At 33.0% G+C, this 13,906-nt stretch overlaps 1 protein-coding gene across 1 annotated transcript in view; it reads right to left on the bottom strand.

Annotated features, from left to right (window-relative positions):
- Positions 1-2,399: 2,399 nt before the first annotated feature.
- Positions 2,400-13,906, bottom strand: part of LOC129229817 (putative elongator complex protein 1) — a 128,172-nt gene continuing 116,665 nt past the window's right edge. The window contains exons 30-35 of the mRNA XM_054864192.1: positions 12,783-12,880; positions 11,700-11,713; positions 9,771-9,913; positions 7,383-7,540; positions 3,311-3,392; positions 2,400-2,538 (exon numbers count right to left, since the gene is read on the bottom strand). Coding sequence (XP_054720167.1) covers positions 2,477-2,538; positions 3,311-3,392; positions 7,383-7,540; positions 9,771-9,913; positions 11,700-11,713; positions 12,783-12,880 — 557 coding nt within the window. The 3' untranslated portion in view covers positions 2,400-2,476. The remainder of the gene's footprint in view (positions 2,539-3,310; positions 3,393-7,382; positions 7,541-9,770; positions 9,914-11,699; positions 11,714-12,782; positions 12,881-13,906) is intronic.

Below are 13,906 nucleotides of genomic sequence, written 5' to 3'. Positions count from 1 at the left end.
GAAGGGAAATCCGTCCAGGAGTTTCAGAAAACTTTCAATGTTAAGGAAGCGATCTGGTTGTCCGCGAAAGCATGGGATTATGTCTCGCGTGACACTTTAATTCATGCTTGGCATAATCTAATGCCGACGTCCCTTTTTTTTTTTGAGGATGACTCCAACGAGCTGACAAGTGATGGATTAAAGGGAAAAAAGGAGAAAGAGCTCCAAAATGACCTTTGCGAATACTCTCGGAAGTGGCTAGAGCGGGATCTGTTCTCAGAAACGGACATCGAAGAATGCTTTGACGTGGATAAGGATATTCCTATTATCAATGAAATGACCGATTCCGAAATAATTCAGATGGTGCTACATCCGAATGACACGGAACAAGATAGCGACGAAGACGAGACGAGTGAGTCTGAAGATGTCGTTCCTATGATATCTAACGAACATTGCATTGAATTAACGAAAGAACTCATAGCAGGCATGGAGCAGAAGTCTTTCATCGATGAATCTCACGTAATGGCGGTGCGCAAAATTCAGCAATTGTTTCTTGAGCGTAAACCCAACTATCGCCAATTAAAACTCAATGAAATGTTTAAAAAATAATTTTTATTGGTGAATTTTGAATTTAAAATAAAGAAAATGTATGCCTTATGAATAAATTTTAAGATTGATAAATGTTTTTCTTTTGATATTTCTAAGTTAATACGCCTTTACATATAGAATTTTCTTTTTATTTTGAAGTGAATATCTAATTATTATTGTCATTTACTTTTTATAAACAGTCTATAACCGGCGTTTTTTAACGATCCAGAAAACCGGGAAATTCAGTTATCCGGGATCGCGATGGTCCCGAGCTTCCCGGATAATTGGTACTCTACTGTACTTATAAATTAAAGTTTTGTACCGTGTAATATCAAAACCATGTTGTAGAAGTACCGTGTTATACGAGAGACGCCTGTTACCTTTTCTTTATAGTCAAGAGCAAAACTCAAACCAAGAGACAAAAGCAAAACTCAAACCATCATATTACACAACAAATATATTATAAATTATTCATTAACTTCGGCTATGAAAAAAGCATGTTTCAGTTAACACTTTTGCAGCAAAAGTTAAATAATGTATATAAAAGTTGCCCAAATGGGACAAGTTGAATAAAAAGAATTCCTTTATTGGAAATCAAAAGTAATCGCCATGGGCATTGTAACCAAGGCTGCAGAGTCGGCAGCAAAATGACAGACTCTAAAAATTTAAAATTCTTCCACCCAGATTCCTTCACCCCAAAATCAGTTCAACTCTGACTTTACAGCACTAGTTGTTGCACAGGTCCCATTAGTTAAGGTGTTGATTCTGGAGGATCTAGTTTTCTTCACTTCCTCACTCAAATTTAAACATATCTCCTGTAATACTCTCTTAAATAGATCTAAGATATAAAAGTTGCAATGGTGACAAAACTGTCCAGGGGTAAAGTGCTTTGCTACCCATTCCGCACACACAATGCCATAAACAAAATGGCCACCAAATGTCAAAAGTGGCTACCATATTTTGTGACTCCGTAAGCCAGTGGCTACTATTCAGAATTCTTAGTCTAGAGCTTTATGTGAATGGTTCCTTTAATAAAGTTAAGCTCATTACTGATGTCACGGGTCAAAAACCTTTGATTAAGTCTGATAATTTCACCAACGGCAGCAATAGAGCCACCAGTGATCAGGTTCGCATGGCCCATTCTTATTAGATCTGATATTGTTGGGCAGTCTTCAGCAAAACTTCTCCACCCACCTGTCCACCCACTTCGACTGAAGCAGAGTTCGCCATAGACTGCCACCTTTTACCAATAGATGTCTGCATTATGCTCACCTAAGAGCTGTAACACAACCAAAAAAGGCTCTAAAAAAAAAAGAAAAAATCACTAGTATGAAGTTGCACAAAAGTTGCTTTACCACAACAAAATTTATTTACTAAGAAATCACTTTGGTCAAGATGAAAAGTATGTTATTAAACGCTTTTTTCTAGTCTTAACTCTGTACCTCAGAGTCAGACTGACCTAAGTCCAAAAGATTGATAAAATTTTGCTAAAGTGTTCAATAATTCTTTAGTCTCAATGTGTAACTGTGCAGATAATTCATTTTTTACTTAATCAAAAAATAAAAAATAACAATTTTTGGCATAAAGATATTAATTTAAAAAATATCTTTTTACTTGCGAAAACGAAATCCAACAATATATCACAAGTATTTAAAACAGAGTTGGTCTTTTGATTATTCTTAGAATGTGAGTTGGTGCACACAATTAAAGAAAAAAAACCACCAAATTATAATGGATAGCATAATAGCTAGGAATTTTTCTCTTTAGAAAAGATTAAGAAACAAGTATGAACAATTTAGTAAATATTAGAAGATAAATAAATACAAATCAAGATCTACAAGAGGAAACTGTATTTGTAAATAAAGTACAAAATAAAACTGATAAGAGGCTATTTACAAAGCAGCAAATATCATCTGAACATTAGTAGTGTAAGATCCATCTTTCGCCATTGTGGAGGAGATAGTTCTGCGTCTGTGAAGAGAAAGCAGATGTAAAGAAGCAGAAAAATGACACATATAAAAAGAAATTTCAACCAAATATCTATGTATTCAAAAGTTCCACAACAGTACAGGGCCGTATATAACTAGAAAATAATTTCGGGGAGGGTTTTAAAACTTTCATGCGGAGCTTTGCCCTATTTATGCTAATGTTCAAGTCATCAGGATATCTATTATGAAAGTGTTTTATGCAATTAATATATACATGAAGACATTTGAGTTTTGCAACAATATTTTTTGGAAATTTTTAAACATAAATGAACATTTAAATGTCAAACCAAACTTTTCGGGTGGAGGGGGGGTTCAATTCTAAGAACCCCCCCATTTGTATACAGCCCTGCAACAGTATATGAGAATCTACATTATGCCCCCCCCCCCAAAAAAAAAATAAATAAATAAAAAACTGTTGCAGTCATCCCAAAGTTTTTCATTTCTTCCATGTAAATACAGAGAAACTTCTCTAAAAGACCACTCCTATTCAAGGGGTACCTCTATTAAAGGCTAACATTTTTAGAAACAGTCCCCCCCCCCAACAAAAAAAAAAGTTTAACTAGGCTCTTTCAAAAGGGGTCTATTTGTAAACTTTCTATCATGGTAAACAACTTTTAAAAAATAACATAACATACAGTACCCTAACCATTAATACTTTACATGATCTAGTAACAATACTTTAAATTTATTTTTAATTGTAGAAAAATGATTACACAAAATTAAAACAAAAACAATCAATTTTAAAATTACTGTACCTATAGGTTTGGACACATTATTTTGCCTTTCTGTTTGCAGTGCTGCAGCAATTGAATTAGCAGTGGAATCAGGGCCAAACTTCTGCAACAAATAAAAATCAACGGTATTCAAAATGTAAGGAAATATATAGGAATCAAAAAATAGATCTTATTAAAAATATCATAAAATAGTATGAAAAGCAATTACAAAATTTTAATGAGCTTGTGCTTTCAAAAAATATCTCTTGTTGATTGCTTAGAAGGGGCAGTAAAATACACATTAAGCACCCTTATTTTCATCTCTTAAAAAAAAATCTAAAAGTCTTCATAATCTGAACCTCGTTACATCTATTTTAAGCTACACGGGATAAAGAGGATAAAGACTACAGTTGGGGCAAACCTAACCTGGCAGCATTGTGAAGGCTACGCAGATCCTAATAACAGCATTATGACGCTGCAAGGTTAGTTTTGCCTCAGCTATAGAGAGCCTTGTAAATGATATGTATCTCTGCCTCTTGTTTTGTTTGACTTTTAATGAGAAAACTCACTACAAGGGTGCAGTACCCTGCCTCCTCCTCTTTTTACTATTTGTAAGAAATAAAAAAGAATACCATTTAATGGAAAGAAAGAAACTATAAGAAAAGCGTTTAATGATGTACCACCTGTTTGTGGGAAATATTTAATTTCCTTTGTTAGATTCATTTAAACAGCCCATTTGAAAAAAGTGGTGTTTTTCAATGTTAATGCTGGATTTCGTTGTTTTTGAGGAATAGATTTGCTAATGCGGCTGATTAAATAACCCAATGATTCAATTACCCAGTGCTTACTAAGAAAACTGTTGCTCTCCTTGCCTTTCTAAAATTGCAAGTTTTTTTTTTGCTATTCATGTTGCCCATCCCTTAAGTAGGAAAAAAAATCTCGGCAATTTTCCCAAAATAGGGACGTTCTGAATTGATACAGAGTTAACATCAGTAATGTATTTTATGCTAAATAATTTCGAAACTTAAATAGTATCTTTAGCAATTGTGATTTTAGATATATGTTTTTAACAAGCAATGGCATATTAGTCCAAAATGGGTGTCTGCTACATTTAGTTTTCAAATCCAAGATTTTCCATGACTTCAGCTTAGCACTTTTCATGACTCACAAGATGCAATCTTTTCAAGAACATTTTTACCAGAATTATCTACATTATTGTTTTTTTGAAAACAAAATGACAATAATCTGAGATACACTTTCTACATATATATTTTTGAAAATTCAAATCAAAGCAAAGTGTTACTTTAGTTAGCTTAACAAAGTTAAGCTATTATTATAGCTTAACTTGTTTGCATACTTGTTAACTACATACAACTAGTGCAACACGTGATTTTGATGTTTCATCAGCAGTATTGTTGCAAATCTCTGGTGTTTAGCAGCGCTAAACCAGGTCTATGAAATTCGTCACTCTCAAAAAATCCAACACCAACATTGGATCCGCCAAAAGATCCAATCTTGAAAGTCCCAGACAATTCAGTATATGTTCGGGGGTGGCCTGATGGTCGGCACACTTCACACAGGTTGGAAAAGTCTTTTTTCCCCTGCAATAAGTCAATGATTTTAGGTGTCCACTAATGAGCCTAGTGATGGTCGTTTGATCTCGCCTACCACACTTGAGAGATAATGCACCTCCCGGGCACTTCGCCTGGTACCAATTATGGGTAGGAGGGACAGTCCAGGAGAACTTTGCATCTCTTTTAGCCTTAGAAAATAGCTCCCAGTAAGTCAAGGAATCAGGTGTATATAATGGCTCAACAGTCCCTTTTTAGCCAAGATATCGGCCATCTCGTTACCGTGTACATCAACGTGAGATGGAATCCACTGAAAATGCACCTCTCGAAAAGAAGAAATATGCTCCAGTTTGTTAATGATAGAAACACCAGTACCACCACCCACTTTATGCCAATTAGAGAGGTACTGGATGGAACTTCGGCTATGTGACAGAATCCAAACGGCTGAAGAGCCGGGAGAAGACAAAATTGAACCGAGTCCCTCATCGATAGCAATAAGCTCACTTCTAAAAACTGAGCAACAGTCTGGATTTCTTCTGCTTAATTTTGTTGCATAACCTTGGAATAAAATATAAACATCACTACCAGAGCAGCTACGTTCATCCTTACTACCATCCGTATACATTATAATAGAGTCTTCAGGGATATTGTTTATCACTTCTAAAGCCAATTGTTTCAAATAAGCCGGTGCATCTGATTTCTTGTTCACCTGGGAAGGAAGATCCGTGTGGAAGTAGACTCTGTTTAAACCAATTGAGGGATTAATGCTCTGTTTCAAACTATGCTGAATTACATTTTTTGGGATCAAGTTGTCTGAGTCAGCCAAGCTTAAAGGGCTATTTTTCTTTAATCTTTTATTGTTGGTTCACCCCAACAAGAACTCAGACGTTCGATTCTGGGTCCCATAACTGGTGAGCTTTGAGAAATATTTCACCAAATTAGTTTTTCTTCTAAGGCTGAGAGGTTGCAGATCGGCCTCATATAGTACTATCTCATTTGGGCAACTATTACAAAGTCCTGTAATAACACGAGCCGCACTAAGCTGTACCCTTTCAAGCTTTTGTAAGTTGGTGTTTGAGGCACAGCTGTAGACTGGATAGCCGTATTCTAGAATAGGCCTTATAAGGGCCATGTAAGTAGTTCTGAGACTTTTAGAGTCGGCACCCCAGTCGCGCCCTGAAATATATTTTAAGATCATTAAGCGTTTTTTTGCTTTTTTGTATTAAGTGATCAATATGTCTATTGCAAGTAACTTCGCTGTCCAGAACAAAGCCCAAGCATTTAGTGTGCTTTTCCACCGCAAGCGGATGAGCATTCGTATAGATTTTTGGCTGATAGTTAAAAAGTCTCCTATTTGTTGTAAAGAAACTAACTGTAGATTTGGAAGGGTTAAAACACAATTTGTGACCCTCTGCGAAACCACACACTTCATTGAGTGTAGAGTTGATGCAACGTTCCAATTTCTTGATGTCAGGGCCAAAGTCCCATAGCACTAAATCGTCTGCGAACAACCCCACTTCGCATCTTTTCGAAACCTCCCTCTCAAGTCCAGCTATAAATAATGAGAATAGGGTTGGGCTCGGAACAGATCCCTGAGGAACACATTGAGAAAGCCCAAAGCTCTCCGACAAAGTGTTGTTGAACTTTACCCGGATGAATCTGTTTCTCAAAAAGTCGTAAATCCAGGCCAAGGCCCTCCCATGGATTCCAAAGGACTCAAAGAGTTTAGTTATGAGCTTTTGCTTCCATACCCAGTCAAAGGCCTTAGTCAGGTCCAGGAAGGCCGCCACAGTATGATTAGTGGGATCAGCAGTATTAACATACATAACTAACTTTTCAAAGCAGTTAAATTTTCCAAAACCTTCGTAAATTTAAATACTGGTGAAAATTAGTAATAATTTTTACAGGTGGTATCAGCTTGAATAGACTCGAATGCAGAAAGGTTAAAATTTTCGAGTGTATGCGGCAAAATGGCAAGTGTGAAAGCGTTCAATTACACAACATAAAAAATAAGAACAAACAAAAAACATGGTTAACACAAAATTATGTCCCACCCAGTAGAATCTGAGTAAACAAAAAGGGGCAAGATTTTTAGAACAAGACGCAATCAGATTTTGAAATGCAGAAAAAATTTGAAATAAAGAGTAAAAGCCTAAACAACAGCCAAAATGCATAAATTTTACGTCTAGTTGGAAAAACTTGACACTCATTTATATTTTAGATAAAAGATCCTAGACCAATTAAGTTTCCATGGTTTTTGAGCAATTTTTGAAGAAAATCATAATTTTCCATGACAAATTTCAATCATGGTTGAAATCCATGACTTTTCAGGTGCATTGATACCCTATATGTACAATTTTCAGGAACACAAAGACTAATCATAAAAAATATAGCTCAAAAATCAACATCATATTTTAGGCTCCTACAGAAAGTTAAATAAAAATAAGAAATAATCAAGATCAAGAGGTGAAAATACATCACTTATACAGCATGCTTTAGAATGATGCACACAATTCCGTAAATAACAGTTAAAGCAAACTCACTAATTCTGGTGGCACACCGACATTATCTACAGGCTGCCAAATAAAAGACATTTCACTTTCAACCGCAGTAACTACAGATGTCATTTGCTTTTGCAGTTCCTTCGCAAGTTTGTCAAATCCAAAACGCACTAGAACTTTCAAAGAATTGAGGAAATTATCTGAAAAAAAAAAAAAACAATAATCATGCATGATACATAATATAAAAAATGAGTCCAATAATGCTAAGCATCAGTGGCGCACACAAGGGAGGGGTCCGGACCCCTCCCATAGGTCTTGCTTTTTTCCCCCGATTGATTATGATTCTATGTATTTTGTGCCTAAAATAATTTCAAACAAAAGGTAACAATAATTTAAGTTTTAATAAGTGAAAAAATAAAATCCTTGTGTTAAAAGATTTAAAAAAAATATTGGGCACTTTCCCTTTAACAAATTGCCTATAACAAGCAGAATGGTGATTATAAATGAATACACTATAATAACCATGTTTCCAGTTTTGTAATAACAGATCACATCAAGTGACATTTTATGAACTTCTTTAATCATATGGTGCTTCTGCAACAATGAATTTGCTTTGCAGAATCCATTTTTTTAATTATGAGAAAAGTTAATGTGTATACTATTTTGCTTTTTGGTAATGTATTTAAGTACAGTTCATTAATTAATGCTAATTATTTTTCCATAGTTTATTTTTTACTGTTTTTCGTTCTCGAGAAACGATAAAATCAAGTCAATATGTTTGACGGCGTATTGGGATACGATATGAGAATGAGGCTTTTGATCTTGGACTCTCCCCTTCCAAAATTCCTGTGTGCGCTACTGCTAAGCATAGTGTAAAAATATCCTACTATGTTACTGAAGGCAGTCGCAAAACATTTATAGCTATTTCTGTAAAAAGAACATTTTTTTCCACATTAGCGAATTAAATAAACTCCGATTGCTATTGATAAAAAGAAAACTAGAGTGCTTTGGTTAAAAAGGAAAATTCAATTAATTCAAAAGTTTTGAGTTTAATGAAGGGTAAATCCTTAAAGTTTTAAATTTTTAAATGATTTTCAACTTGTTCTGAACAACAAATGCTGATAATAGAGACAATATGTGATGCAGTATCCCATTTACTTTGGAGCTGAAAAAATGTAGACCATCCCTGTAAATCAAATGGTTTCTTAAGAGTCGAGATTTTCTTTCAATCTAATATTTTATTTGAACTTGAAAAATGAAATCTGAAACAAAGATCATCATATAATACACATAATATAAAAACAGTTTCACCAGCAAGCTAAGTAGCGTCACCAGCTCTTCTCTCTCTCATCTTAATTTTGTCCTGCCATAAGCAGAGATCACCCAAATGGGGGGAGGTGTGACCTCCCAAAAAATTTTCTTGTTTGACAAATTTTGCCTGGAAATTTGGAGGCAGTATTGCAATACAATATGAGACCCCAATTTTGGAACCCTGAAATTATTTCCTTAAATAATAATAATAATAAAATAAATTAAAAGTTAAAAATTCAGTTTTAAAAGTTCAAAATTGCTAATGTCCAGTAATTGCTTGATAAAAAACACAGTACTTTCAGTTCAGCTTTTTCTAATGTTTTTTGATGCCACATACTATGTGTCAATAAGCGTTTTGCTGTAATTGTGCAGCAATTTTTTCACATCCATTTTTGGTTAACGACAATTCTTTTTCCCCCTCATAAGTATGCAATACAAAGCCTATTGAACAAAAGTATAAAATTATTTTTAGTAAAAATATGATTTATTTATTGCAAAATAAGAAAAAGCAACATCGGCGGACAATATGCCGCTGCGAATTATCTTCGACTTTTGTTTTAGCATATCGAAGTATACTTTCATTCAGATTAATCAAAAGATAAAAGAAGTTTTGTGCTGACATAAGCAAAACCAGGAAAAATCCTGCACAACAGGAGAGTTTTTATTACTTTTTAAGTCAGAACGCAAAATCCAGAAAGGTCGCGGTCTTGAGCATTCTGGATTTGGAGTCTTATACTGTACAGCAATCACTTTAAGCTCACCCTGCCAGACACTAGAGACTGACAAAACAAATGCACTCATACAGCAGCAAATATTTAATTGTTTTTTACTTTTTTTACACACATTATTAAATTCTATCAAAATCTGTGCTGCAATCATGTGATCTAATTAATTCTTGTTCAACTTTTTATGTCCATATCACTGACAATATTAATGCTTTTCACTACTCAACCATGGCTTTCGGTAGAACGACTTTCTGCATGTTTTTGTTGCCCAGTATGCCACATTATCATCCATCTCAGTTTGTGATCACTTTATTTTGCACATGTGGACAAAAATCACCACTCATGCATGATAATTGCTGTTAATGAAATGGTGTATTAAAAACTTCAAATGTACCTTTCAATGTATCAATTTTCAGAATAATTTCTGATAAAGCAGCAATATGAGCAAGATCTTCATGAGGGCTTCCTTTCTTTAAGCGGTATTTTTTTAACTTCTGTTTTCGGTTGCTTTTTGAGCTCTTTCTTGTCATTATTGATCTGGGGGGGGAAAAAAAAGATATTGAAACAAACTAAGTTTTCAATCAATAATAAATCAAATCAAAATTCTCAAAACACCAAAATTGACAGAAATCTTCTGAAATATTCAATATAAGCATCATATAAAAATTACTTTTTAACACATAACATAAAACTTGGCAATATCATACATGTTTGTTACAATGCACAATCAGTACTGTCATTGTTCTGCAGTAATGTCATTTAAGGGAATTCTTTGTATTTTGGAGCTTTGGTTAAGAAGTTAATACAGTTCCAGTGACATTAGCTATACGTTTTTGAAAAGATGAAGCTTTCAGAGCAGATAGGTATTTGAAGTAGGGGAAAGTGGGGCAAAGTGAAATAATGAAATATTGACTCTGCTTATAGTTCCATCAATTTGGTAACATTTTAACTATACATAGTAGCACATGTATTCTATTCCAGTCAGGAAAACAATGCCGCCGAAAATTAAAGCATATGGCAATATAGGCTGTTTTCAAAAAATGATACTCACATTGCAATATTTGTTGTAAGTCAAAAAATTATTTTTGTCAGTACGAAATGATAAAGTTCTTGTAATTATCATTTTAAAAGATTGAGACCTTTTTAATATTCGATGTTGTACTTATTTAGTTAATATTAAGCTAATTTGTATTTTAAATATTTTGTACAATTAAGTGCATGTGGAACAAAGTGGAAGGGCCAAAGTGAAATAGATTATTTTGCTTGCTCACGTAATCATTTACTAAATCACATATGTATTCATTTATTAAGTAATTCATTTACATTTCTTCATTTAGTAATTCACTTATTTATTTTTCTTCATGTATTAATTAAGTAATTAATTCAATTATTCGTTAATTGCTTCATTATCGTTTCATTTATTGATTCAACCTTTTATTTTCTGATTCATTTAATCAAAAATATTCTTTATAATCGGATAGAAAATATTTCATTAGAAAAATATTTAATTTTTTTACTTTGCCCCATGAAAAAAAAGAGCAAAAAATTTTCCACCTTTTTTTTTGAAGGCGTAAATTTACTACCAAAATAATGTTTCAATCCAAGTTTTTATCATAAAATACAATGTTTCCTTCTTTATGTACAGCAATTTTCAAAACAAATTTCCAATTTGTTCATGGAAAAAGCACAGTCATTTTAACCATTTCACTTTGCCCCCACATTCCCCTACTAGAAATACCAGAATTTCAAAAAGGTGCATTTGTAATATTTTTTATTTCTTTTCAGGAATTTTTTTCTTAATTAATCATCAGTGGAGTGATTTATTATGCAGGGTTCAGCAGAAAAGAAAAAAAAAACTTTGACATAGAGATTACTCTTGTTGTTTTTTAAAAACTTGAGCAGACCAATCCTGGCAGCACTGTAAAGGTTAGGGCAGATCTTAACCAAAGCGCTACGATGCTGCAAAGTTAGCTTTGCCCAGACTATAAAATTCTCCCATTAAAAAATGCAGTTCATTATAGGGTAGATAAAAGGCTTTCAAAATATTAATACTGAGGGGACAACACGGACTTAAAAGAAAGAACTACACATAATAAAGTATAGAAATGTTCTAAACAGTCAAACCCTTGTTTATTGCGGTTATTTCGTTCCAGACTTTTACCGCGATAATTCTGTATGTACCCCCCTTTCTGCCTCTGCATTTCTCCTTATTAAAGGTTCAGTCAGACCGCAATTCAACAAACTCATCGTGGACCGACACTTTTATACGTTAAATTGGGGTTAATTTGTAATATCGGGGTGCGAAAAAAAAAATTACACTTACTTTATCTTGAAGCACTAATAAGCAAACTGCACAAAAATATCCATAATTAAAACAGGTGTGCACTCTTTATTCTGCATTCCGCGACTTATTACGCAGTAATTAATTTGAAATTTTTATTTCACTGAGTAAACAGGTTTTTGACAATTTTTTTGATACTACTTGACCTCGAAATAGTTCTCTTTCAACTTTATGGAGAGAAAAAAATACAGTGTCATTCACAGCCTTCAGCATGAGATATATTTTTAGTTAACATTCCATGCAAAAGCATTAGAAAAAGTAACAGTTTTAATGAGAGTTTACTTATCGCTTTCTGCATCAAAAATCGCTATTCTTTGGTTGCTCCCTCGCCAGTCAAACATTGCTGATTCCAAGAAAGATCTTTTTCTGCTTCGGACAAGATGGATATATCATTTGGAAAAATAATACAATATTTCCTAACTCAAAACTAACGATTTTTTTTTGTGGCTGTTAAAATAATTCGTTAATTTGGGATTCATTATTTGATAAATTGGGGGTTTTTACCTTCATTTTAGTTGGGGAAAAAGAAAAATTTGCTAAAACCGCAAAATTCGTTAAATAGAGGTTCGTTAAATCAAGCTCCGACTGTATTATGTATCAACTTAAAAAAGAAAGTACAATGTTGAAAAATTATTTTATACATATATTTTATCCCTTAGTAAACAATACAGTGTTTTATACTTTCCAGTTGGTGTTTAACGATTAAAATGAGAGAGTGATTCCCTACACTTTCATTGGTGATTATATACCTTCACTCCCTCAACTAGTACAACTACAGCCCCCCAGAAGGAGCTTACCTTACTTAAAAGACATACTTTTTTATTCTTTTGTAGGAAAAAAGTTTACATGAGAGCATAAAAAAAGCTAACAACTATATATTAAAAAAATAAATAAATAAATAAATTTTAAAAAAAAATGATGCAGTGAAGTTGAAACGCGAAGTAGCAATGGTTGACTGTAAAATAGTGGTGTATTCAACTTTTCTGTAAAGCAAAAATACAAAACTTAAGAACAAAAGAATAAGGGACTAGTTTGAGTACTTTAAAATGCTTTAAAAAACTATACCCTGAAAACTGTTTTTGATTCGGCACAGGAAGATGCCAATGTCAGTAAACACTGCCAGTTTTCAGAGAACAGCTCATCATCATTATATTTTACTGTATCTGTAATTATAAAGCAAAAGAAATTTGAATTATTTTATTCAGTACACAGGTGGCAAATAGTTTGTCAATAAATTTTTCCATTTTTTAAAAAAATAAATTATTTATTAATTGTTATTTAGCCTTTTATAAAAAAAGAGGAAAAAGGAAAATCCATAGAACAAAATATCAAAAACATATTTTGTGTTAATTCAATGGCACAAAAACTGAGGAAAAACTGTGGTAAAAGTTCCCTTTTCTTGTTAATTTCTATTATGAAGAAACTTCTTTGTGAATGCTGGCTTTCCAATTCTCTCAATAAACAAAAGAGATGGCTTAAAACAAAAAATTAAAAAGCAACATTTACGTATGAAACGCAATAAAGGCAGTACATTAAAAGAAAATAAAGTACATTCTACAAAACCTCTAATATGATCTAACTTTGATAAACCTAACTCATATCTTTAGCTTGCAATGCATAAGCATGCAGCAGACTCTTAACATGCAACTAAAATTAAATGAAAAACTTTGAACTCAGACAGATTTTTTCCTCTTCCTGTCATTCTAACAAGTCATGCAATTTGCATGAGCTTTGAAGAAACATTACTACTGCATTTCAAACATTTACATTAGTAGACCTGCTAACGTTACAAAACGGAAAAGCAGAAGACAAGATGGAAAATCAGGAGAAATTTTTGTATCTAGAAGACCATATGAATACTAAGTATAAAACTGACAAATTTCATGTACCCTTATACATAACTCATCAAAAACTTAATCCACAAGGTGCTAAGTTATATTTTTCAGGCGACAGTTTTCTAAAGACAATTTAAAAATTCAAAATAAAATACTGAGTTGTGCTATTTTTATTTTTTTCCCATCATTTGCTATCTTATTTAAAAATATTTTTCTTAAGTCTAGTAACTGATTGAAGAGGAAAACTTTAAATGCAACAAAATTAAAAGTGCATATAATTATAATTAGCATTCATACATATTTATAAAAAAGAACATTTTGTTATTAAATAGTAACAAGCAAAATCCTTTTTTA

The sequence above is a fragment of the Uloborus diversus genome, chromosome 9 (assembly GCF_026930045.1).
Source record: "Uloborus diversus isolate 005 chromosome 9, Udiv.v.3.1, whole genome shotgun sequence".
Taxonomy (NCBI): Eukaryota; Metazoa; Arthropoda; class Arachnida; order Araneae; family Uloboridae; genus Uloborus; species Uloborus diversus.
Note: the sequence above shows the minus strand (reverse complement) of the source record. Positions and strands in the feature narration are given on the sequence as shown.